The sequence below is a fragment of the Lepisosteus oculatus genome, chromosome 26 (genome assembly GCF_040954835.1).
Source record: "Lepisosteus oculatus isolate fLepOcu1 chromosome 26, fLepOcu1.hap2, whole genome shotgun sequence".
In the NCBI taxonomy this organism is placed as follows: Eukaryota; Metazoa; Chordata; class Actinopteri; order Semionotiformes; family Lepisosteidae; genus Lepisosteus; species Lepisosteus oculatus.
The window spans coordinates 7,769,563-7,794,718 of NC_090721.1; the positions used below are offsets into that span (position 1 = coordinate 7,769,563).

Here is a 25,156-nt window from a genome sequence, read left to right on the forward strand (position 1 = left end):
GAATAGGAATTATTATGAATAGCCGTCTCATGTAAATGGACGTTATGTAGGGAAATAACTGGTTGGCTTTTCCCTGTTTTCAGTTCCAGCGCAGCTTGACTTTTTCCCGGTGTGTTGATGAATGTCCTTCTGTGTTGGTTGCAGGCGGTTCGGCACGAAGTGTGCGGGGTGCGCTCAGGGGATATCGCCGAGTGACCTGGTGCGCCGGGCACGGGGCAAAGTGTTCCACTTGAACTGCTTCACTTGCATGATGTGCAACAAACAGCTCTCCACCGGAGAGGAGCTGTACATCATAGACGAGAACAAGTTCGTCTGCAAGGAAGACTACCTGAGCAACAGCAACAACGCGAAGGAGGCGAACCTGCTCTCAGGTGAGGGCGAGCATCCACCCCAGACAGTCGCGTTCACACCGATTTCTACAGCCGCCGTTTCGCCCCCCTTCGGTTCTAATGACTGTAGCCTGCGCAGTCGTTTAAAAATAAAGTCACGAAACGAAACGTGTCAGTAACCTTGGATTATATTGTATAGCATTTTGTGTATGTTGTGTGTCTATATGCAGGACAAAAATAAATCTGAAATCCTTTGAGATTATAACCGCAATTTTTCCAGTTGCACCCGTAATACAGCACATCATTTTTATTATTATTATTATTATTATTATTATTATTATTATTTTGTCACTGTAAAATTTTCTTGGTTTGGGAGAATCTCCTATATTTAAACAGGTTTGATGAAAACATCGTTACAGGCCCATACACGGTGGAACTATGTTATTTGACCATTATAGAACGCTGTTGTATATTATCAAATAATTAAATGCAAGACTTGATAACACTCTGCCTATAAATATATATTAAAATGAGATTATCACTACAGGCCTTTAGTTTCGGTCACAATGGGTACTGTCCTGTAACTGATACAGTATTCGCTTCAATGCACGAAAAACAGTAAAAATAAATATAAGCTTTTCGTTAATCATGGTTTTAACCATATTTGGTAACTCATATTTAGTGGGAATGAATTCCTAATTCCTTGTAATTTTGACATGGCGGTGTTGTTGTTTTTTCTTCGCAGTCACGGCGTGCAGCGACCCCAGCCTGTCCCCGGACTCGCAGGACCAGCTGCAGGACGACGTCAAGGACCTGGAGGGCGCGAACCTGTCGGACAAGGAGACGGGCAACAACGAGAACGACGACCAGAACCTGGGCGGCAAGCGGCGCGGGCCGCGCACCACCATCAAGGCCAAGCAGCTCGAGACCCTGAAGGCCGCGTTCGCCGCCACGCCCAAGCCCACGAGACACATCAGGGAGCAGCTGGCGCAGGAGACCGGCCTCAACATGCGGGTCATCCAGGTACCGTGCTGGCGGCGCGGGGGGGGGGCTGGGATTCCATCATATGAACCGTTTGCGTTTAGATGAAGGTCCGCCTGTTCTGTTGAAAGGAGGCGGTTATTGTTTTAGTGGACATGCAAGGTGAACGAGTTTGTCAGATTTGTGGGAAACAAGTGGGGCTCCATGTTGCTGATTAGCCTGAAATGGCGAGATTTGAGGAAAACCGGGGTGCGCTTGTCCATCCCTTCTTCCCTTGCGCTGAATGCATTATATTAAAAGAAAAGGGCAGCGACTTGCTTTCCGTTGGAGGTAAGAATTGCGGAATTTTGGTGGATTAAACTGAAATGTAAGTAAAATGTGAAATCCGCGTTTCCCGGGGTGAAGAAATGGAAACTTGGAGCAGCTAACCAACCAACTTAGTCGGTGGCGGAGTTGTCGCTCCAGAGGATGAGAGGGAGGGCGAGCTGAGCTGATTTGTTACCGCCGGGTTTACTGCCTCGTGAAAGTCCCGGGACCTGAGCGGTCTGAGAGGGGGGCACGGAGAGGGGTCTTCCCGAGGCGCGAGCTCCTCCAACCCGGGCGCGGCGCCGGGGGGGGGGGGGCTCGCGCTGTCCCCGGCCCGACCCTCGTGCGCGCCTGTAGAGCGGACTGGGGTCGCCGGACGTCAGAGCACACGTCGACTTCAGGAGCAGCGCTCTTGGGGGGGGGGGTTGTGAAATGCTTTGACGGCGGCGGGAGCCGGACGAGGTGCCGGACTGCCAGCCAGCGCGGAGCTCGCCCGGGCGCCGGCGCTCTTGGCAGAGCCGTGACATCACGTTTCGCGAGAACATTTAGACCCGCTGTGCGAGCGCGCGCTCAAGTGGAAGCGGAGACCTGCTCTCAGCGCCCTGCCCGGAAAGCGAGAGGCAGTGCAGTCGCGTTGACTTCTTCACACCGCGCAAATACACACACACACACGTTAGTTTCTTTCAAATTAATTACTGCAATCGCCTTGTCGGTGTTCCATCCAAGATCTCCAGGCGTCTCGTAAAGTGACACAAAGCGATACACGAAGTCAGGGCTGTTTCCGATCTCGCGTGGGGAGGAAGAGGCCACGATAGAGAGCGAGGCAGAGGTAGAAGAAGGATCTTCCTGCCTGCCTTCGCCGCACAGAGCGGCCGGTCCTGGCGAGGGCAGGGCAGGTGCCCCCGGCTGGAAAACAGCAGCCCTTCCCCGCCAGCAGGGTGACACACAAATACAGCAGCCTAATCGCCAGGCAGCGCTAATGAATGAGGAGCTGCGGGGACGAGCTAATGTATTAATATGAAATGGAACAGAACTGAAGTGAGAGAACGGGCGGCGAGATTAATAGAGTGGCGAGGTTAGATATTTAAGAGCGTCAGGGTAAGGCGTAATTAGGAGAAGGAATTCAAGGGTGGATATATAGATTACGAAATAATAACCTCACAGAGCCGGTTAATATATCGGTAACAACCCTCCTATTAAGTATTAATTGGAGATTTTAAGTCCCTGCTGTAGCCGCCACAGCCGGGGTAAATGGAGGGTTAAAAGATCATTAAAGTGAGGTTAGATCTGAGAGTCTCAGAGTGACGATAATTAGGAGTAATCTTGTCACGGCAATACGAATTCACTCAATCACAGCAGCCCAGCCCCGCAGAGGCCACGCGGGCTCCGAGCGCAGCGCGCGGCGCCGCGAGCGGCCTCCCGCTGCCCCCGCGCTGTCGCCCGGATTAAGATCCGTGTTTCTGGGAACAAGAACAGGACCAGCGACACTAACGACTAGGCGCACAGAGGCAGGCGACGGCGGCGTGATTGTCATTATTGTGAGATATTAATACTGGGTGTGTTTATGGTCTTTGTAATTCGTTGACGTCATATATACTGTATAGACCCACCAAAACAATTTGGAGCATTTGTGTATTACTGTTGATGTGTGTGTGTGTGTTCTGTACTGAAGCCCAGTTCAGGACCCTGATAAATTGCTGTGGCTCACCAGGAGAACATTTTCATGCTGTTACGGGGTTGTTGTTATAATGCTTGTCTAATTGTGCGTGTGTGAAGAAATCGTTTTGGATTGTGTACAATATACCTATACAGCCTCATATATACTGAAATTGATGCTGTTTTGCCCATTTTAAACGCTCAAGCCTCAGAATAAACATCAAATGGAAAGTTTTGCTGTTGATAATATCTTATGAAAAGTTAGCTTGTAAACAAAGTGTTCGGTAATATTTATGTTTTAGCCTGTATTGCAGCGCGCTGATAATGTGGCATATTTCTGTTGTTTTTGTAAGACAAAAACATGTATTCATATTTATTATATTTATTCAAGTGTTATATATATTAGAGGAAACTGAAACGCTTTAATTCCAGTATGTGAAATGAAAGCTTTCGCTGAAAAATGACATTTCGCCAATGTCCTGAAACAAGCGATCCTTAAAATAGTTTATATATTTTTTTTACCATACAAACCTAATTTTCTTTCTACAATTTTGACTATGGCTGCTTTTCGCTGAGGAAAGTGTTTTTTTTTTCGTGTCTATTCCTGACAAGAAATGCTCGCTGAGGTTTCTGGCCTAAACGGAATTTATCACCGATTCGGCTCAGTAAAATGTTTTTTTTAAAACCACGCTTTAAAAAAAAAAATCAGATAATAGGAGGTAAAGAGTATCTTTGCACTGTAGTAGTACATTTCAAGTTGATCTTTTATTTGCTATTTGTGTATAGAAGTGTGTTTTAATCCAAGAAAAAAATAAAATAGTCTCGTTACGAGGCTGTGGGTAGCCTAATGAAATATAACCGGATTACAGGTTAAATATCTTTCTGCACGTATTTTACTGCACAGAAGAAACACGTGTAGTGTATGTGCTGCCTGCGGGCCAGGAGTGGGTCTGACCCGTGTCCTCCTGTGCGCAGGTCTGGTTCCAGAACCGGCGGTCCAAGGAGCGGCGCATGAAGCAGCTGAGCGCGCTGGGCGCGAGGCGGCACGCGTTCTTCCGCAGCCCGCGCCGGATGAGGACGCTGGTGGACCGCCTGGAGCCCGGAGAGCTCATCCCCAACGGGCCCTTCTCCTACTACGGAGGTCGGTGTCTTGTTTCTGTTTGCGTTTTCCTCTGGCGCGGAGTGGTCTGAAGTGTTAAATAATTTCGCGTGTGTTCGTCAAGTGCCGCGTCCATCTGTCGGCCCGGCCCCACGGCGCCTTTGAAAACGGGTTCAGGCTTTTACCTGGTGCGGCCACACTTTTAAAACCCCTAGGAAGCGAGATTAAAATGCACCGGGGTTTTTTTTGTTGTTGTTGTTGTTTATTCCTCGACAGGTAGCGTCGGCAGTTTTTCTACAGCACGTTTCGTGCGCTCAGTTCCCACATTGTGAACTGGAAACGGTTTTCGGGTTTTTTTTTTGTCGTCTAGTTTAGGTTACAAATATTCCTAGGACGGTTCACAGCTGTTATCCTGTTTGTCTAATCTGTTTTTATTTTGTTCCATTTCCTCAGTGATATTCTGTAATATTGAAAGAATATCAAGATACAAAATATTAACGTCAGGAATACGCATATAGCGTCCTGTAACAGCCCCTATCAAAACACGACATCTCTCTAATCTGGATTAATTCGTTTTAGAGTAAATTCCTGCTGGGCGGGGTGGCCGTAGTCGGGGCTACACAGCAAACAGCAAAAATGTTTTTCACCTGCCGGTGTTTCAGATTCGGGAATTTTCAGCGTGAACCTTGTGCGCATATAATTTAGTCAAATATGGTTTTATAATACAGCTATTTGCATTTAGGCCCTTCAGGAAAAAAAAAAAAAATAAATCCTCAGATTTGTGAATAAAATGAAACACTGAGACGCAGGCTAGAACAGGGAGTGTATATCGCTGCTGGTTCTCGTCGCGTGAAGTGCGCACGTACGTGCAAATGTGTGTGAATTTGCTTCCAGCAGAGAACAATGGCGAATATTTCATCCTCAGATTCCTTTCGATTCTGCTTAGAGTTTGGGAAAAGGCATGAGTCTGTGATCCCTGGCCAGAACGTTTCGATTAATATGTAACTGAACCATTCCATCCAGGTTGATCAGTTACTGATAAGTAAAGGGGAGGCATTTTCTTGGTACAGGAGCAATGCGACACCTTATACTTTGTGAGCGAGGAAACAGACTCTTTGTGATGCTGTAATAAGTTTTCACTTTATAGACATAACAGGCAGCACTGAGCTGGCAGCATCTGGAGTGATAATAATATGGTATTTGGGGTTTAAAAGCCAGGTGTGTTTTTTTTGGGGGGGAAAAAAAGAAGTGGTCAGCATTGCGTCCGTTCATTTCCAACAGCCTGCTCTTTTGAAACAAGACCTTGCAGTGTCAAACTTCCAATTCTGTTTTATATCCGGAAGTAACACTTTTGTGCACGGCGCACCGTGCGTGGTGGAGGTGCTGACACTCGGTATGAAATCCAATACAATAAAAGCACAATTAAAAAATGTAAAAAAAATAATTGTGTGCAGCTCCCCAGGCCGCTGTGCTGCTTTCGGGATTCCTTGACAATCATTGACTCGCGTGGCTTCGTGTGCTGTGGATCTACAGACCGTGGCCTAGCATTGCGGCATTACAAAGGGGTGTTTTCCCTGCACCGCCGACACCTGTAACTCAGATGCGGCCTCTGCGTCGGATGTCTGATATCATCTCCACGGGCGCGGACTGTCCCTTCGGGGGTGAGCTCTCAGGAAGGGACACCCGCAGGCCGAGCACGGCTCTGCTGGACACGCGGAGGACGAGGTGGAAAGACCCACTCCTGAGGAATGCGACGCGCTGTGGCAGCTCCCAAGCAGGGGTGACCGAGGGCGGCGGGGCAGCGGGGCAGCGCGTCGCATTTCTCAGGAGTGGGTCTTTCCACCTCGTCCTCCGCGTGTCCAGCAGAGCCATGCTCGGCCTGCGGGTGTCCAGCTGCAGCTGTAAGAAAGGAAATGTGGTGGTGGTGGTGGGGGGCGGCGATCTGGACAGTTGGGACAACCCTTTCCGTCTTTAGACCTCGTCCCCGTGCCCCTGCCCACGGCGGGCTGGCGACGGTACAGGAGCGCTGGAGCACGCGGGCTCCCTGTACCGTACACTGTACCGCTCCCGCTCCTGCTGCTGCTGGGAACACGGCCTCCCGGCCTGCAGGGAGAGCGCCGCCCTTTCCTTCCCTTGCGTCGCGCGTCCTCCTGCGCTGCCGCGGCGTCCGGGCAGGATCCGAACCCGCGGTCAGACACTCCGGGCGGTCCCGGAGTCTCCTGGAGGGCAGACCTCGGGAGTCCAAGAGAAACGAGAGGCCGCGCGGCGCCGTGCTCACGCCTGGCTGGCCAGGAGGGCGCTTCGCGGGTCCCGGTCGGGCTTCGTCTCGGTTGTTTCTCACGGTCTCTGTGCTTGTTTTGCCAGACTACCAGAGCGAATACTACGGCCCCGGAGGGAACTACGACTTCTTCCCCCAGGGGCCCCCGTCCTCGCAGGCCCAGACCCCCGTCGACCTGCCCTTCGTCCCCTCCTCTGGCCCCACCGGCACCCCCCTCGGGGGCATGGATCACCCCCTGCCGGGGCACCACCCGTCCAGCGAGGTGCAGCGGTTCTCGGACATCCTGTCCCACCACCCCGGGGACTCGCCCAGCCCCGAGCCCGGCATCCCGGGGCCCCTGCACAGCATCTCCTCGGAGGTGTTCGGCCCCAGCCCGCCCTTCACCTCCCTCTCCATCAACGGCAGCGGCTACAGCAACCACCTGTCGCACCCCCCCGCCGAAATGAACGAGGCCACGGTCTGGTAGCCGGAGGAGACGGGCGCCGCGGGCGACGCGCAGACGCGGAACGGAGGACGGAGGGAGGGGAGCCGAGGCCGTGGCGATCCCCTCGGACCGCTCGTTTATCCTCTTCTGTTCTGTTCTCCTCGTCGGGGACGAGAGCGGCGACGAGAGGAGAGCGGGGGGCTTTCCGTAGCACACGCTGACCCTGATGTGTATCGTGCTGGCGTTCGGCGATTTGTTTGTTTTTTTTTTTCCGGGGTGGGAGGGTGGGGAACACAGATTCAACCTGACGGTCAGTGATACAGCCACAACAACTGAAAATACACAAACAGGCGTGTGTGCGAGAGGGAGAGAGAGGCAGACTGAGTGGCGCTGCGCTGGACTGTCTGTTTGGAGGCACGAGGGGGTGTGTCCTGCCCAAAGGAGGCGTGGCCTCGCCGAGGGGGCGTGGTCTTGTCGAGGGAGGGGGGGTTGGGCTGCACCGTTCTCCGAACTCCCTGCTCTTTTTGGATCAAGAAAGCCGCACTAGACATTTTCAAAGACCGAACAGCTTTACATGAAAACCCAGGATGACTTGCTTTTGTGACTACTGGAAAGCTCCGAAGCGTCAGGCGAATTTATTTCTGACCCTAGTCATGCACCTCGTACTCACCTGAAAGCTCCTCAGACCTCTGTCTTTGAACAGCTCTGCCATATAGACACTTTGAAACGCGTTTTCGACACTGAATATGTTTCTGAAGGCCAGGGGGAAATGTGATTTTTCTGTCTGGACCTTTTTGTTTTTTCCTTTTCCTTTTTGTTTTTTGAGAAGTCCACCAAATCCCAAGATGTTTGCCTTCAAAAGGTAAACGTTAAAAAAATGAAAAACAAAAAAAAAGTTGTAGGGATTATAAGCCCTTTATTTAATGGAGCAGAACTTGAAATGTTGATATGAAGTCTACCTTCTAAAAAAGGGTCTGAAAGGGACTTAGAACAGTCAACTGTTTACGTAATATATTTAATTCAGGAGTTTAAGTATCATGTTTAGAACCTCTTGATCCAGAAGAAAAACAAATGTTTCAAAGCAACCAACCAAACTTTTATATCAATTTTATTTATAATGTATGATGACAAAAAAAAAGTTTGCTGGGGTTGTGGTTCACTGTGCTAGTTTGTACAAGATGTTGTTTACAAAAAAAAGGAAAAAAAAAGAAAAAAACACAAACGAGTAGACAGTCGCCAAATAAAAATATAGCACAAATACTGTAAAAGTGCTTTGCACCATTAACTGCAGAAAGTGTTAAAACAAAGTGTGTGTTTAAAAAAAAAAGATAAGAAGTCTTTACTTCTTAAATTTTTTTAGTCTGCTGAAAATAACATTCATAAAAATGTTAATATAACATACTTAGACCAACAGGTTTTATTTTTGTGTCTTTAAAGGAAAATCCAAACTATTTAAATTGATGGTCAAATATGCAGCCAGCAGCTGCTATGTTTTCTTTCAATATGGAACCCCTCACAGTATGTATTTTATTGTTCTAATAAACCTAAGCTTATGTGACCTCCAGTGCATATTAGACCATTCACTGTATAAATACGACATGTTGAATAAATTTGTGAGTTTTTAATAAAATTAGAAAATATAAATGCTGAGTGGTTAAAGACTTTTATTGGGCAGAGTAGCGGCATTTTCTCCCCCTATGTGACCGTTAGTGTCGCCCGTTGAGTTCCCACAGCGTTGCTCCTTCTGAGGGAAGCGTGTGTATTGCTTGACGCTGTACCCTCAGAGGTTCTGTTTGTTGCACGTTACGTTAACAGGCATGGTCATCACATTAGCACCATTGATGTGCGAGTATCAACTTAAGCTTTTTATTTAAAGACGGTTATTTGCCATTTACCTCTGTTTCAGCAAAATTGGGCATCTTAAAACTGTTTATTACAAAGATGTTTAATTTACAGACAGCAACACATTGGTGGCTATCTGTAGTACAAAATGTCATTCGGTGATTTTTTTCCACACATTATTATGCTTGTAGTTTTGCCATAGAAAAGTAGATATACTGTTATGACTCAGTGCCTTTCCAAAGGCGTGCTGCTTTGTGGTCTGTAAATGATTAAAATGTTGTCTCGAAGTCAGACTTTCTAAATCTCCCCAGAGGGTTTGATAGAGGAAAGAAATGACAGCCTTGTTGGTCTGTCTTCATATTCTTGACCAAGTTCTATACAGGAAGCTACAAAGTCAAATACTGTATACTACAGTATACAATAGTGCTTCTCTATTTATTAGACCTTAAGATAGTTTTGCATTGATATCCTGAATGTAAATGCCACCACATTGTCCGCAGCAACATGGACAGGATGCCGGACAGGCATGTGGAAGGTCGTGGGTTTAAATTCTGGGTGTGGTACAGCTGTTGGAGGTTTGAGTACGGTATCTCTCTCAGATTGCTTTAGTTAAGATGCCCAGCAGTATGAATTGGTACATATGCAAGTCTCTTTGTGTCAGCCAAATGAACAAGACTGGGGAACCTTAACTTGTTAAAGGACGCTCAGGAGTTCTATGATGTCCATGCTGTAATAATCTAGATGCTAAGGAAATACTACTGAGAGCACATCTTATCTTGGTAAATCCCCTATATTTTGTTTTATATTTTCATAGACAGGCTGAAGCTTTTTTAATTTCAGTCAAGCTATGTTTTATTAAATCAGTACAAAAAACCACGTTTGTGGTTTTGCTGTCCAGGAGGGCTGGGGTTCTGGATGCAGAGAAGCGGATGACACAGGAACCCTCTGCGCTCTGTGGGTGCTGGGTGAAGCCAGCCTGTGTTCCTCCTGTCACCCAGTCCCGTGACCCCTGCATTTGTCAGAAGGTCGTTTGTAGAATTACGTCAGAATGTGTGGCAACAGTGGAGACAAGGACAATTAAATTGAACTGAGACAGTCACACTTCTTTCTCCTGGCCGCCCTGACACGCTTGAACCTGATTTGCTGGTACTTTTGTCTGCGCATGGGTGACAGGCAACGGGTCCTTGCATTTTCAGAAATGTGCGTGAACCTCTTGCACAGGAAAATATGCATATCGCTTCTGCCAGGCATGCAACAAAGATGGACATTTTTATTCTAACACGATGTTATCCACAATAATTATTCTTATTTTGCACCCCCAGAAACGAAGAACAAAAGCTTTTTAAATGGTTTAGAGTTCTTATGCAGAAATAAGAAACAAAAACCCAAAATGTTGCACGAAGTGCGTATGTGAAATAGTTTTTCTTCCATCAGCATATGAAATCTGTGTGGTCTGTCCTTGCTAAACTGCCATGTGATTTTAATTCAGAATATTATGAAGCTGAACTGACAATGACTTTGTTTGTATTATTATACGGTCTGCTTAGGAATTCTGTAATTTAAAATTTTGATCCACAGCAGAAGACTTGAGTAAACATCTCAGCGGTACACTCTGCTTCTGGATCAATGCGCTTTGTGGCTTGGGCTGACCAAGCCTAGCAGTTCCTCTGCTGCACACTGTATAATCTCCTATGAATTAAACATAGTCCTCCACGTTAAGCAGGCCTGTGCAGCTGAGAGGCCTATCCTTAGAGTCTGGGGCTTGGCCACACTGTTGACTCAATGCACAGCAACCCAGGAGGGCAGAGCTGTTTAAATTCAAATTCATATTGATTGAATATTGAATATTGGATTGAACCGACCCCGTCGACACGTTAAATATAAATGCTCTTTAACAGCGTGGAATGATTTTAAATGACTTTAAATCTCAGATGGGACAGCAGAGGGTTGAGTGTCCCTTGACTGCCTTTTGCGTTATAGACCACACAAACTTTCTCCTTTTGGCGCATGCTGGCACTGATGCAAGGAATTGGCGATTTTGCCACAGAAAAAAAAAATCCCGTGCAGCTTGCTTCTTCCTTGCAACAGGCTCTATGGATGTGCCAGCGGCTCTCGAGACAGAGCACTGAGCTAGTGGCTAGCCTGTAGAAAGTATCACGGGAGGGAGGCTCCGATAGTGGTGAAAGGCCTTGATGAGAAACCTTAACGGTCATGATAAACAGGTGTTCACACATGGCACATCTGCAGGCCAGGCAGGTCGAGAGGTGAGAGTGGAAGACTGTACACCAGTAACACTGTGCACGAAGCGGACAGACCAAGTAAGTTGTCTACAGTACGCACCTCTGTACGCTGACCTGTTGGATCTGGAACGCAAGGCCTTCTCCATCCCTGTCACCCACGGTATGAGGTTCCTCCTTCACTGCGTTGATGAATACAGCCAAGTAAAATATTTACTCAGTCCGTCTCCCCTCCTGTACCTGCTAATGGAAGGCGGTAATCATTTTCAGCTAGTGAATTTGTACAGCACATCCATTATACTTGTAACACTAGAATTCAGTTAATTATTATCACAATGTCTATTTTAGACGTGGAGTACTGGAAAAATTTTGGGAATACAATTTCACTATACATAAAAATTATGAACATAGTAGTATGAAACAAACAGCGGACAAATCTGACAAAAAGAAGCGTTTGCTTTAAAACAATACAGAATAGGAGTAAATCAGATAAGAATACCATTTTCTTCCACACGAAGAAATCCACTATACTTGGCAGTGGATTTCGGGACTGTCATGGCGCCGGACTCTGACGCGGCTCGCTGATGACGTAGTTATGCAAACGCCCAGGCCAGCCCGCTGTTCTCCAGAGCTTCACTTCCAGCTGAGCAAAGATGGCCGCGTCCATATCTCAGCAGCTTGAGGATTTATTAAACCCCTTACCGAAATTCCTGGACCCCGAGGACGACCAGGATGAAGGTATGCTGCGTTTTTAACTGGGTACTCTCCTCTGCCTTAGAGGAAAGACTGTATTGTCGTTTCTTACAATTTAACCACAGCGTCGTAAACTGTGGCGGCAGCGTGGACGATTCTTTCCTCAGCTCGGCGTGCTGAGCGCATGTTTGGTACCGGTCCGGCATCTCTTCGGTGGGTTGTGGTTTTTTTTTCCCCAGGGCTAACCTTCCCCTCAGTCCTGTCGCCGAGTTTGTTTTCCCTGTACAACACAGCCGAAATGCGTCGCCGGCTGTTGCCCAGAGTAACTTTCCCGGGTTCGTACGAGCCTCTGCTTCCCGCTGTTAGTACTCGCGGGAGGCTGAGCAGCCTGTCGGACATGAATGTACTTCCATGAAATGTAGTTTTCACTCTCGCTGAAATGGACAGAGGGGTGGATATTGCCGCTAGTTCCGCCACCGGAGACCGTTCCTGCCAGGTCTGTGAGAGTGTGTCTCCGCAGGACAGGACGGACATCTTGAGCCTGGAGGTTTTACACGATACACAGGTGTCGCCTGTTTTTAAAGGCTGGGAGCGCTTGTAAGTTATTGGCCAATTAAGTCTCCAACGTCATGAAACTGGGATTTCTGAGGGACCGGTGGGTGTTAAGGAATCGGTATTTTGGAAGATAAGAACAGCACTCACGCCTGCAACGAGCCCACTTGGTATTTAATTGATTCGAGGGTCTGGTACAGCCGTTTCTTCAAAGAAGACGGGGTATCGGCTTCATCAACGTGTTCCACACTCCCACACCCCTTTGTGTAAGGTGCCACAAAGGACCCCTGTCCTTGGGTTTGTGTTTCACTGTTGGTTCTGAAGTCCTCCGCATTAACTTTGCCAGTGCCTTGGGGGAATTTTGGATTTACTTTCTCCACGTCCTCTCGTAGTCTTTGCTCGGGACTCAGAAGGTTCAGCTGTGTCAGTCTGCCAGTGAAGGGTATCCGGTTGCTTTTCTCAGGACTGGTACCAGAGCAGCAACATCTTTTCTGTAACGTGTCAATCAAACTCCCACACAATATTCTAAACAAGGCCTTCCCATACGGTGCATTATATAGTTTAAAAGTCCTTTGATGTAAATTATACTCTTCTGACTGCCTCTCTTAACCTTGTTTGCCTTCTGTATTTTGCTTCCCCACATTGTCCAGAAGATGCAGTAATGGAACGTTTTGTGATCTTGCTTCATTTGCACAAATCATATGCTTAATCAATCCCATGTAAATTGTTCCAGAGGAGGAATGGGAATTTTTCTACTTTTTGCTGAAGTTGGAAGTTCTTGAAACCACTGTCTTTCCACGGGGATTCTGGACAATGACTGGCTACATTATTATTATTATTATTATTGTTATTGTTATTGTTCCGAAGCAGAGGAAGGGTCTTCTAACCCACAGTCCCTACCCATAAGTCCAGACCTTTTCTTAGGTTAATCAGTATTGGTAGCCAGTAGGAGTTTGTACTGTTTCTTTAGCAACAGAACTGTGGGTTTATGGGATGGATCAGGGGTGCTTTCTAGTGGTTTAAAGAAACGCGTAGTAGATCTGTGCTCAGAGAACAAAGATGCTCCTGGGTGTAGATGCTGAAGGTCAGACTTTTCTTTGTTATGATCATAACATAACCATAATGTTTATGGCTATATTACGATCTGGCCATTTTAAAGTACAATTGGATTTTAAGACTTTCATTTATGGGAAAGATCTTAACGAATTAAACATTAATTTTGGTGCTTAATTACTCTATGCAGCATATGTTTAATACTGATAAATTGTCCCCATTTCCTGTTGAATGAACAGCTTATCTTTGTTACAGATTTAATTGGGAGAGTAATGTCAAAATAGTTTTATGAGCAATTTATTATTAATCAGCAGAATATGAAGACTAACAGTGTCTAAAATCACATACTTTTTTCAAGTCCCCATGAGTAAAGAAACTCACCATCTCTAACAACTCATTCAGGCTGCCAGTTTTATTTTTTATTAATCTGCTTACCTTTTAATACATTTACTAAATAGAAATCTTACATAGTCTTAAATAGGGCTATTAGAATTAAATTCACATATTATATTTGTCGTAAAAGGTCTTGAAATAAGAGCTATAATATTTTTCATCACACTCTGTAGGGTGTAAAATAACATTACTAGTTATTTTTTAATTTATGTGCTTTTAGAGTGCACAATTTGCATGTTTAAGAAGTTGTCGTAAACCCTAAAATTAGACACTAAAGTGATATTAAAATAATAATTCTTTACACTTATATAGCACTTCTTTGGACACTCCACTCAAAGCACTTTACAAGTAATGGGGAGCCCCTCCACCACCACCAGTGTGCAGCCCCACCTGGCTGATGCGCTGGCAGCCATAGTGCGCCAGAACGCTCCCCACACAGCAGCTCTCAGTGGGGAAGAGAGCGAAGTGATGAAACCAGTTCAGAGACGGGGATTATTAGGATTGACAAAGGCCAGGGGGAAATTTGGCCAGGACACAGGGGTAACACCACTGCCCCTTTTAAGAAACCCTGGGATTTTTAATGGTCACAGAGGGTCAGGACCTCGGTTTTATCCAAAGGACGGCACCTTTTTACAGTGTAGCGTTGCTCTTACTATACTGGGGCATTAGGTCCCACACAGAACGCAGGGTGAGCGCCACCTACTGGCCCCACTAACACCTCTTGCAGCAGCAACCTAAGTTTTTCCCAGGAGGTCTCCCATCCAGGTCCTGACCAGGCTCACACCTGCTGAGCTTCAGGGGGCTGCCAGGCTGCCAGCTGTGAGTTGCAGGGGGATAGAGTTGCTGGCGATGAGCTGTAGCTCCAAGTTGTTGCAAGCCATGTTTTCTTGCTTGCTGGGGGAGGCTCCGGCTCCCCTGCGGCCCTGAATTGGGTGAAGAGGTTAGAAGATGGATGGAACCCCCTCATCCGCCGGCTTTCGTTTTCTCTCATTTCAGTTACGCCGCTGAACCCTTAATTCGGTTAGTAATTGGATTTGTTAGAACTCTTTGTTTTGAGCTCTTAAACAGGTTGTCCATTTCCTTTTTTACTGTTCCATTTTGCAAGTAACTTAAAATGTCCTGGTTTCAAGCAGGTGCACCCTTTGAAAAGGTTCCAATTAAGCAAGGGAAGACTTTCATATACATCTGTATTTGTTGTTTTGAGAGAGGCAGAATAATCGAAAGCACCACTTTACATCATTCCCACTCCAGTTGATATCTAGTAGTGTACTTAAAAAAGGGCACTTGTGCAATGAGTGACTGTGTGAGGAATCCACTTAGAATCGCCGTGTCTGCGATCTCAGGCTAAAAATGGCCTGGCTGCTGACACCGGGATCGTCACAGCGCAGGAGCAGCCCTTACAAAATGACTCAGTCAGTGACTTGTGTGTGTGGTGCTGACTGATTGCTATTTGGTAATGAATGTGTTGAAAAAAACAGGCATGCTGACGCATAGCAGGTCTCAAAGTCAGGCAGCGATCTGTGTAAACTCATTACAGGTGTGGGTCTTGTGCGATGTCAAAGAAACATAACCCGGAATTCGATTTTTTTTTTAACCTGCACGTTATTGAGCGCCTGCTGCTTCAGTCTCTGTGTTGGGCAAATGCATCTGTCTGAACATGGGCCGTTAAATCACAAGGCATCGTGGGACACTCGGGTGTCTCTGGAGCGAACCCTCGCTCACACTCGCTCACACTCGCTCACACACGCTCACACTCACACTCACGAGCCGCGCCTTATATTTAGTTAGTATATTATGTTATATATTATATAGTATATTGTATACTTAGTTATTAATCTAACTTCTCCCGCTTCTCCTTCCCCGCTGCCAGAGACGAAAGCCAAGGTGATCGAGAAGTTCGATGAGGGGGAAAACGAAGACGGGGAGGCTGCCGTCAGCGGGCTGCGCCAGCGGGCCTCGGCGCTGCTGGCCGAAACGGACCGGCGGTACCTGGGCAGGGCTACCTCCCGCAAGGAGCTGCGCCGGGACGCGGAGAGCTCCGGTGAGTCTGGTATCGCTCTCCCGGGCCGAGTCCTGAGGGGGCGTTTCGGGAGTCGGGACCTTTTCGTTCTCGCGCATGAGAAGGTTGTTCTTTTCCACTGGACATGAGGATGTCATTGAAGTCCAGCACGTCATCCAGATGGGTAACCAGACCAACCAAGACACAATGGCAGCACCCAGGGCTGCTGTTTCTGTGTGCTTCCATATGTCTGGTGTAGTCTAGGGCACCGCTGGGCCCTGTCCTCCCACAGCTCTGCTGTGAAACAGCCAAGAGGATGTCTTGACTGGTTTTAGCTTGCACGTAAGATGCACTGTTATTTTGCACTTGCCAAAACAGCTCTCTGTCCCTGCTGTGTGGTCCATGAGGAAATGCATCTTGGGTCCAGTTTGAATAACTGTAGTGCACTCATGTCGGTGACCTGTACTGAACTGTGCAGTTTCCCCGTGAGAGCTGTGTGTTGAGAGAGTGCATGACAGGCTATGAACTCCCCTTTATTTGAACACTGTAGACTTGCTTACTAATGGTTTCTAAAAATAAGGTGTTTACACCCTGTCTGCCTGCATCAAAAGTGTATTAGGGACTCATTCGTTTTCCCCATTGAAAGAGGCTGGGCTGCCCTGGTAAGCAGTTGTAGAATTCCAGTGACAAAGAGAGCCAACCCCTGCTCACCTCTGCCCTCTAGTGGCAGTACAGAACCTTAACCCGAGAGGTATGCAGCTCTGTATTTTATTTTATGAAGCTGCTGCTAGCTGTGTACTGCGCAATTTGTTTTGGAAGTTCTCAGGTTTTCATTGCTCTCGGTTCCTACACATAGGGACAGTCGTTTTGGTTTTCCTCCCCATGTCCACCTAAACCTCGAGTCAAGCCAGGCGTTGAAGAACACCTCCCCACGTTCGCTGGATTCGATCTGTGTGCTTTTCCAAGACTCGCGCTGCATGTCAATGCTGGAGCGCTCAGCCTCGCCACACGCGCCGTTGTCACTTAAGCTCAGGGTGTTTGTTTGCATGTTACTGTACAGTGACGCATAGCAGCGCTGTTAATTAAAGAAATCCGTACTTATCCAAAGACGGAAATACCTGGATTAAGGCAGAGATTTGCAACTCAAACTTGAGACATCGTTAATCAATTTAAACCTATTAGGCAATTCATTTACATTTCTAAGTGAGCATGGTGGTTACTGCACGCACTAATCTGTTCTTCTGCTGTCATTCACAGCTTGCTGATGGGTATTGAATGTACTGAGAACTGGGCAGCTGCATCTTGCCAAGCTAACTGTTGTATATTATGGGAAATTTCCCAAAATGTTCGGTGTGGTTTTTACTGGACACAACAATTGCTACGTTGAATGGAGTAATAGTGATAATTCCATTTATGTATATAGCACTTTGCATCCCAAATAATCCCAGTTTAAAATGATAAACCCCAATATACCATGGTCTGTATGCATTGCAGTTGATCTGTGTGTTCAGGTTCCCTGTGTGTTACAGATACGAAAGCTGTTGCCATTAAATGCCTTTTATGTAGCACGGGCTTGGAAAGGACAGTCACCTTTTGTCACACAGTGTGTCTGGGATTGTGTGTCTCCCCCTGGATGCTTGTAGACAGTTGCTCTTCCTGTGGTATTAGAGACTGGCTCTTAACTCCACGTTTTTGTACAGGAGAGGAGGAAGACTCAGAGGAGGAAGAGGAGGAGGAGTTGCAAGAAGGCGCCTCGGAAGAGAAAGATGAGGAGGAAGAAGACTCTGACCTCAGTGACGATGACGGCACACAGATGAAGGCCCTGCTGAGGGAGAAGACCGATGATTTTGTCTTTCCTAAGGAGACAGACTTTCGCAAATTAGCTGAAGGGATGGAGGAGGAAGGGGAGAGTGAGGAGGAGGAGGAGGAGGAAATGGAAGGAGAGGAGGAAGAGGAGGAAATGGAAGGAGATGAGGAAGAGGAGGGGATGGAGAGGGAAGATGATGAAGATGCTGTGATGACTTTCTCCAAAGAAAAAGTGAGCGAAGAAGTTGAAAAAGGAAAAGCAGTTAAAAACCAGCTCGGTATGTACTCCACACTCCCTGTTCGGTATAGAACTGCCATTTGTACTACTGTCAGTTACGTTTCTTACTCCTAACTAAAAGCTGCATAGGGCATTTCATACTGTTATGTTATTGTTTTGGTCAAAAATCTTGCTAACATAACATGAGCAAAACTGTTAAACGTATGTTTTTTGAGATCTTAACTTGTATAGTTTCATTCCTCTTGCATTCTCTCTCAACTATGAAGACATGATGTGTGTAGGTACTTCACCATACAGCAATCATTTTAAACCTGCTCATCTCCTTTTCACATAATGAATGTTATGAATGCGTTGTTTGTTATAAATCGTGATACATAAAAAATAACCATGCTGCTCGTGGTGGTATCTTGATACCATCTGCCCTTAACCTGTTAATTCCTATCCACTCAGTCAATCACTTCCTGATTTTAAATGTAAATTGTTTAGTTTTGTTATGTAGTGTGTAGTGGAAGTAGCTAAGCAGTACCAGTGAACAAAGTCATTGATCATGGATTTCACATTGGATTGTTACTTCCTGGAAATTTCTTATTGGCCTGTTTTGACTTTCTTGTCTTCTGTATTGTCAGTGCTGTGGGACCAGCTGTTGGAAGGGCGAATCAAATTGCAGAAGGCTCTCCTGTCAGCCAATCAGCTGCCGCAGCCACAGACCTTCCCTTTGTTCAAAAAGAGGGGCGGGGCCGAGTTTGCTGGTGCTCTGAAGAACAGTGAGTGTCCATCGCTTGCCTACCTGTGTCTGTCCTGTATGTCTGTGGGTTCAGTCCTTTCTGTCCCAGATCTTTCCATTGCCTCATCGTTCATTGATCTTCCGTAGACAATCCTGCTTCTGTCCGGGCGGGATTGATTTAAAGGGGAATGCACTCCCCTGTCTGGCCTAGAGTGTGAAGCTGTAGGTGGTGGTGTGTATGAACTGGCCACGGAGAGAAGGGGTAGGCGAATACCTCCCTGTTACTGCAGCTTCAGAGCTGTGCCCCCCTCATTCCTGGGGTCTCAGCTTCACCGGGAGCTGCAGTGCACAGTCAGTCCGCTGGGGCTTTTCCACAGTAGTACCTATCGAAACGCGCCAGTCGTTTCTGGTTCCAGTTCGTGGAAGACGATCACTGAAGCTGCTCTCAACGGGGCAGAGTATTGAGTCCAGGTGCCAGACGCCACTCATCACGGGGGGTGGGGGGGCAGGGTCACAGCTGTCCCGCAATGCAGGCAGAACTGCAGATGGGATTTGAACGTGGAACCCGCCCATCCATGGTGGCATAGCTGCTCCTCGTCATCGGTTAATGATCGTACCTGAACGAACGAGGGGCTTTAGCAAAAAGACGGCTCCATTCTCCACGACAAGGACAAGGCCCGTGTTGAGTCTGCAGAGGAGCGCTGGCCCCCTGATGCGGCCTCCCCCTCCTGATGAATCAGAAACCGGGCCTCCCCTCGTGCCGTCTCCGGGCCTCGCTCGGTTCCAGCTCTCATAGCACGCTGGCAACCCACAGGTGGCCTTTACCCTGGCAGACCGCGGGCGAGGGGCTTTTTTTTCCCTTCTTTTTTGATGCGTTCCAATTAAAGCGGGCTTGTGCGAGTGCAACTGGGCAGGGCTGTCATTCAGTTCCATTACAAAGAATGAAGCAGCGACACGAGGCGATGCAGTTAACTTGATTAAAACCAGAGGCGGGAGGCCGGCTTGCAGAGGAAAACGAGGTGCTGTGTGCGCACGCTTGTGTGTGAAATCGGGAGGGTGTGTGCACAGCGTACATCGTGTTAGTCACGTGACGTGTATCGAGATATATGTGTGTGAAAGTACACTACATGTGTATAGGATGCTTATATATTATATGAAGACGTTACGATATGAAGTGCTTACGAGCGGTTTTCTGTTTACCGCTGAGCAAATTATTCTTCAGTTTTTGTTCACGGCTTGTGGTGCGTGCTTCATCAATTGTGCAACCAGCTTAAGTTGAATACAAGTGTACTAATATTGTACGCCAGATGCAGACGTGTGGTTTCCAGCCAGGAAAGAGGAGAATCTGTAAAGGGTGTTGTGGGAAGTCGTGGAGAGCTGACTTTTAATGGGTTGGGGCACCCTGTCTTGCTCGTATCATAGTATATTAGTATATAACCGCATTGTTACGGTCAGGTTTTCTTCCCGGGAGTTTTAGTTTTGTGTGCAATTACAGTGCTTAGTCACAGAGTGGCACTTTTCACCATGGTGTAACACAGGGAACAGATATTTTTCTGGGATAGAGAGAATGTTTCACAAAGAAGGTTTTGTTCTGGCATGGCGTTTTGGAATTTTAGGAAAAGACATTTAGGTGTGCATTGAAAAGTTTTCAGAAGTGGGATCTGCATTTCCCGATGTTTGTTTTTTTGTTTTCCTTTGATGTTGTTCTTTTGATTTTTTTTAAACTGTTAGCAATGTGTGGAGATAAGGCACTTACTGTGCAATCACATCTGGTACACAAATGCCGTTTTTTGCCTGGTGATGAATTGTGAAGAGCTACAAGAGCTCTGTGAAAAGCACTTGGAAAATGTTGTTTTTTCAAACGGCAACATGAAGAGCCTCATTTGCGTCTGTCATTTTCTGTGTGATGATGGAGACGAGGAGTTCACCTGGAGGCGAGGGGGGGGGGGGGTGTTTGTGAGGTGATCTTTCAGCACGCAGCCTGGTTACAGCATTCGGAGCAGCTCCATGAGGTCCAGCCTAATTGCACAGCCAATGTCGCAAACGCCTTGCCAGAGATGCACAGCTCTTGCTGTAGGTTTGCTTTTGCATCCCAGCACCACATAACACCCACACCTCACCCGGACTGAAAAACCACACCATCGGTTTAATTTATTGGCACCTGGACCTACCGAACTCTCGACTCCCTATCTTTAGATGCTGGGTGCAGTGAACCTGTTAGATCTACTGGACTACACCTCTTCAGGGCTTGGGTTATGTACTCAGCTTATTAAAGCTGACAGAGTTCTTTCAGTGTTTCGGAGGTGGGTGGGTCCCTGTGTACACCCGATCCAGCTTCCTCTTTTAGAGTGGCGAGGTGTAGAGAGCAGAACCTGAAGTTCGGACACCAGCCCTGGCTCGTCCTCAGGCCCTTCTTGCCAGTGCTGGGTGAGTACGGCAAACGCAGGACGGTCTGGACTCAAACGAGTTGGACTCAAAAGATTTCTCCCCCCTCTCTGGATCTCCACATTCCATACTGCGAAGGGTTAATTTGTCTTTTCTCTTCTTCCTTTCCCTTCTCTCTCTCTCGTTTCTTATGGAATACAAATACAGGGCCTCTCTCCACCATTGCGGCTGTTTCCTGAAGTAGCCAGTTCTGGTTGATGATTTACTGCAAAATTGCTTATAAATTGAAGTAGAAAATGTTTTGCAGACCTGGCAGCTTTCAAGCCTTGCTCCCATTTGTCACCCAGCATTTCCTTTTGTGTATAGTACAGGAATTAATTAGGCCTTGCTGCTAGAAAAGTTTACAGCTATAATTTATGGGAGATGAAATTTCTGGGAGGGAAGCAGTATTGTACCGGTCCCCCCCCCCAATTTTTTCCTCTCTTTTGTCTCCAGCTGCGCGCGTTTGAATTCGACTGGAGCGTTTCTTTGTCGGCCGCTGTGCCGTTTCCCCCGGCACGCCAGGGTGATCTCCCCCTCACCCCCCCCATACCAAACTGTTCATCGGATTTTGTCTAGGTGGTTGCTGTGGCCCTGATATAGACAGTCCCTCCCTGTAACTAATCAGAACTCGTTAACCGAGCTGCTTAAACCACACCTGATGATGACTGAGCACGTACAAGCAGGGAGCTGCGTCAGCATGCGTGGGCTGCAAAGGAACAAGCAAAGGTTTATTAGTAAAAAAGAAAAGGAAAAACAAGACCGAGACGCACATTTCAGCTGTGGGGTCTTGTTCAGGTGTATTATGAAGAAGGCGCCACAGCCGAAATGTTGTGTCTCTTTTCTTTCCAGCAAAGAATGACGGAACATGTCAACCAGTGCCTGTTTCTCATGCAGTATGCACGCAACTTCCTCCAGAGCAAAGAGAGCTGGAGTTACAGTTTTCCTCACAGTTGCAAGGCAACACCGGAGTCTAAATCCACCCGTTTTGCTTTCCTCGGGGCTCGTGAACCTGGCCTTATCGTCAAGGATTTCTTTCCTTTCCATCGGGAAAGACCCGGACCCAGTGCCGGGTGTGCGAGGGGGCTCAGGTCTTGGAGCGACCGGCAGCAGGTTGTTCATGTCTCTTGCTGGGGGCTGAGCGTCGCCCTGCAGCGTGTGAATTGGTGGTTTGGGCCCTTGTGAAGCCTGTGTGTGAAGCTCTGGGCGCCACAGTCTGAGCTGCTCATGATGCCGGAGTGGCCAGTGCCACTCCTACCCTGGGCAGCCAGGACCCTGACGGAGGCACTGACCACTGTACCTGCACTGTCCACGGGCAAAGCTCTTGCACTCTGTCCATTCTAACTGTGCAGATCAGCCTTGCTGTTCCATACGTGACATCATTGTCGTTTGTGTCCTCGAGAGATTGAACACTATCTGCAGCACCAGTCCTCCGTGTGCCTGGCTGTTGCTCTGCCGTCTATATCTGTGGCATTATTTAGGTTTTCTCTTTAAACGTACCTACTGACTCTTTTGATGGGGGGGCACTCTTGGCATGATTGGAGTCCCAAAACCGGAAGGCGATTTAGTTGTGCCCAGACATAGCGTAGTCTCACCTTGACGAAGACCAGCTGTGCAGCCGCCAAGGCTGACCCCTGAGTGAGAGGCATCTCAGATCTGTGTGTGTCTAGGTGTCCTCACACAAGTACTCAGCAGGTGTAGTAAATTATGGTCAAGGATTTTAATGTGTTTGTGGGCCATTGGTTGCCTTTTACAAATCTCTAATGGTGGGGATCTGTAATGTTAGTGATCTTGTTATGTGGGCTTGACAATTGTGGCTGGGCTTTTAATATTTTCCCCCTCATGGATGGGTAGTCTGCAGTCTTCACAATAATCACTCACTCCGCTTTGTAATCAATGCCCACAGTAATAGGATTCCTTTGGCCACTGGCAATTAATAAATTTGTGTCTTTTTTTTTTTTAAACACTAGTGAGCTGAGCTTGAAATTACCAGTGACTGGCTTTCGCTCATTTGCATATTTATTGCAGTTGAAAAAAAATCCCAGCAAATGATTGATGTTGAGCCTGCCTTCTGAATTCCAAACGGCACATTATTATGAAATGAAAAAAAAATGCTGGTGTACAGTTGATTAAAGTTGAAGATGGCGGGATAAGCAAGCGCTTTTTTTTTTAGGAGATCGGAGTCTGAGAATTAAAGGCATATTTTAATGGATGTTGACAAGAAGTGAACTAACAAAAGCAAAGCAAAGGATTTGCTTGAAAAGATTTAATCAAACGTGTTTGGTGGGATTAATTGCCAGGGATGAAGGGAAGAGAGAGGAGCGACCCAGCGGGTTTGAATGAGTGGGATTGTTTCAGAGGTCACCCCACGCGCCTTCCTCTGTCATTTTGAGCGATAGTTTGGAAATGTCCTCTGAGCGATGCCAATGAGAATGATTTTTTTAAATGATTGTTATTGCAGAGGTGCAAGCATGGCGGCCCACCATTCCCCAAGCACAGGGGTCTGGTCCCCTCGGTCCAGGGTGGCTGGAGGCCTTTGCTGTGAGTTCTGCTGCCTTGGCTCTCCAGAGCTGCTGGGTCTCCTTCCCAGTGTGGGTTGTTGAGCTCTCAATGGTTGCCTGGTGCTGGTTTGTTGTTTTATTTGGATGGGATTCACCTCTGCCTGTTGTTCCGCCCTCGGGCCCGATGTTGTGGACCCCTGTCCCCTGTCCCTTCTGCAGGAAGGAGTGGCAGAGGGAGGGCGATGTAGGTTGGGCACCAGAAACGGGAGCTCACAAGCCAGGGCATGCTGAGCTGAAGCCCCCTCTGCAGGAGTGGGCTCTAGAGCACGTCGAGTTGGCTCCATCTTCTGATCCTGGCGGCTTGGTTGCACGCGACTGTTCAAGTGTGTTTGTACCCTTCTGGCAGAGCCTGTTGCAAACAGGGTGCTTACTTTAACGTGGGCAAGCTGTCGTGAGCAGCAGACGTGTATCGTCATAGACATCACCTCGCTGTCGTGGAATAATCCCGGATACTGTGGAGGCCGGCTTTATTACTGATGTGGAGGGAAAAAGACGTTTCGCATTTGATTCAGAAATTGTCATTGAGAGTAAAAACTGAGCCCTGGCACTGAATTTGTCAATGCTGTCTCTTAATGTTTCTTTTTTTTTTTTCAGAAAAAAGTAAAAGCAGAAATAAGTGACCAGGTGTTTTCAGGGGAGGGGGAGGGCAGCTCTTGAGTTTCTGAAGTGTTGAGTGAAGCAGAAGTTGCTGGTGAGCACGTGTGTCGCCAATCGGCCCTTTTCATCAAATTACTTGTGTATTAACGCAGCAGTACCATAATCCACTGCAGCCCCGCGCCCCTCCCCTGAGTTGTAACTTTTGTGAATGTGAACTGCGGATTTCATGCTCCGCCATTAATCTGTCGGATTAGGCTTGCGGTTCAGGAGGACTTATGTTTTAATGAATTCCTCTGCCGGCTTAAAACGGGAAACGTGGCCCTGAAAGATGCAGAATGTCCTTAGCGTGGCCTCCCAGCCTCTCCCTTCCACTCTCCGTGGCTCAGTTCTCAGACCCGGCTAGGGGGATGAATCATCATCTGATGTGTCAGGACTGTACGATATTGGGAAGACCTGTGAAACGCCTTGAATTGCAATTTTCCATGCACCTGAAATTGCTGGGAAATGGAAACGGGGGAAAACCCAACAGCTTCTGGGCTCAGACTGATACTCTCCAGGTCCCGTGTGGTTCGAGTGTGCTGATGAATGTTTTAACTGGGTGCAGCAGGATGAGCAGAGTCTTTTCCTGTGTGTCTCAGGCCCCCCGAGACTGTGCTGTTCTGTTGTGGGAACTAGGATTCCTTTCTACAGGCGAGCAGAAATGGTTTGCCATAGATCTGGCTTTGCTCTGCGGGCAAGCGTCCTGTTGAGATTGTGCCAGGGGTGGGCAACCACGTTTGTCTCTGGTTTTCATCCTGTCTCGGCCCTTAGTGCCTCGCTGAATCGATGAAGCGGGTAAGAAGTCAGATCAGCTGTGTGTCCAGGACTCGGTAATTGGCAGGTGGACCTAATCATGCAGGAACCCAGCACTTCAGGAGGGCCAGGGCTGAGCTGTCCCCGTCTGCTCCTGTTTCTCAGGTTCTTT

The 25,156-nt window shown here is 47.5% G+C and overlaps 2 protein-coding genes and 1 long non-coding RNA gene across 5 annotated transcripts in view; 2 read left to right on the forward strand and 1 right to left on the reverse strand.

The window, feature by feature from the left end:
- Positions 1 to 8,717, forward strand: part of lhx1a (LIM homeobox 1a) — a 14,928-nt gene extending 6,211 nt beyond the window's left edge. For both annotated transcript variants that reach the window (XM_069184327.1, XM_069184328.1), the window contains exons 3-6: positions 145 to 371; positions 1,075 to 1,352; positions 4,248 to 4,413; positions 6,736 to 8,717. In XM_069184327.1, the coding sequence (XP_069040428.1) occupies positions 145 to 371; positions 1,075 to 1,352; positions 4,248 to 4,413; positions 6,736 to 7,115 (1,051 nt within the window). In that variant the 3' untranslated portion in view covers positions 7,116 to 8,717. The remainder of the gene's footprint in view (positions 1 to 144; positions 372 to 1,074; positions 1,353 to 4,247; positions 4,414 to 6,735) is intronic.
- A 510-nt stretch (positions 8,718 to 9,227) lies between these two features.
- Positions 9,228 to 11,754, reverse strand: LOC107079914 (uncharacterized). The gene is made up of 3 exons (XR_001480817.2): positions 11,652 to 11,754; positions 11,256 to 11,395; positions 9,228 to 9,924 (listed from the first exon to the last, which is right to left on the reverse strand). It is a non-coding gene; the product is annotated as an uncharacterized lncRNA (long non-coding RNA).
- A 50-nt stretch (positions 11,755 to 11,804) lies between these two features.
- aatf (apoptosis antagonizing transcription factor) overlaps positions 11,805 to 25,156 on the forward strand; it is a 40,545-nt gene continuing 27,193 nt past the window's right edge. For both annotated transcript variants that reach the window (XM_015367384.2, XM_015367385.2), the window contains exons 1-4: positions 11,805 to 11,890; positions 15,714 to 15,884; positions 17,543 to 17,926; positions 18,513 to 18,650. In XM_015367384.2, the coding sequence (XP_015222870.2) occupies positions 11,806 to 11,890; positions 15,714 to 15,884; positions 17,543 to 17,926; positions 18,513 to 18,650 (778 nt within the window). In that variant the 5' untranslated portion in view covers position 11,805. The remainder of the gene's footprint in view (positions 11,891 to 15,713; positions 15,885 to 17,542; positions 17,927 to 18,512; positions 18,651 to 25,156) is intronic.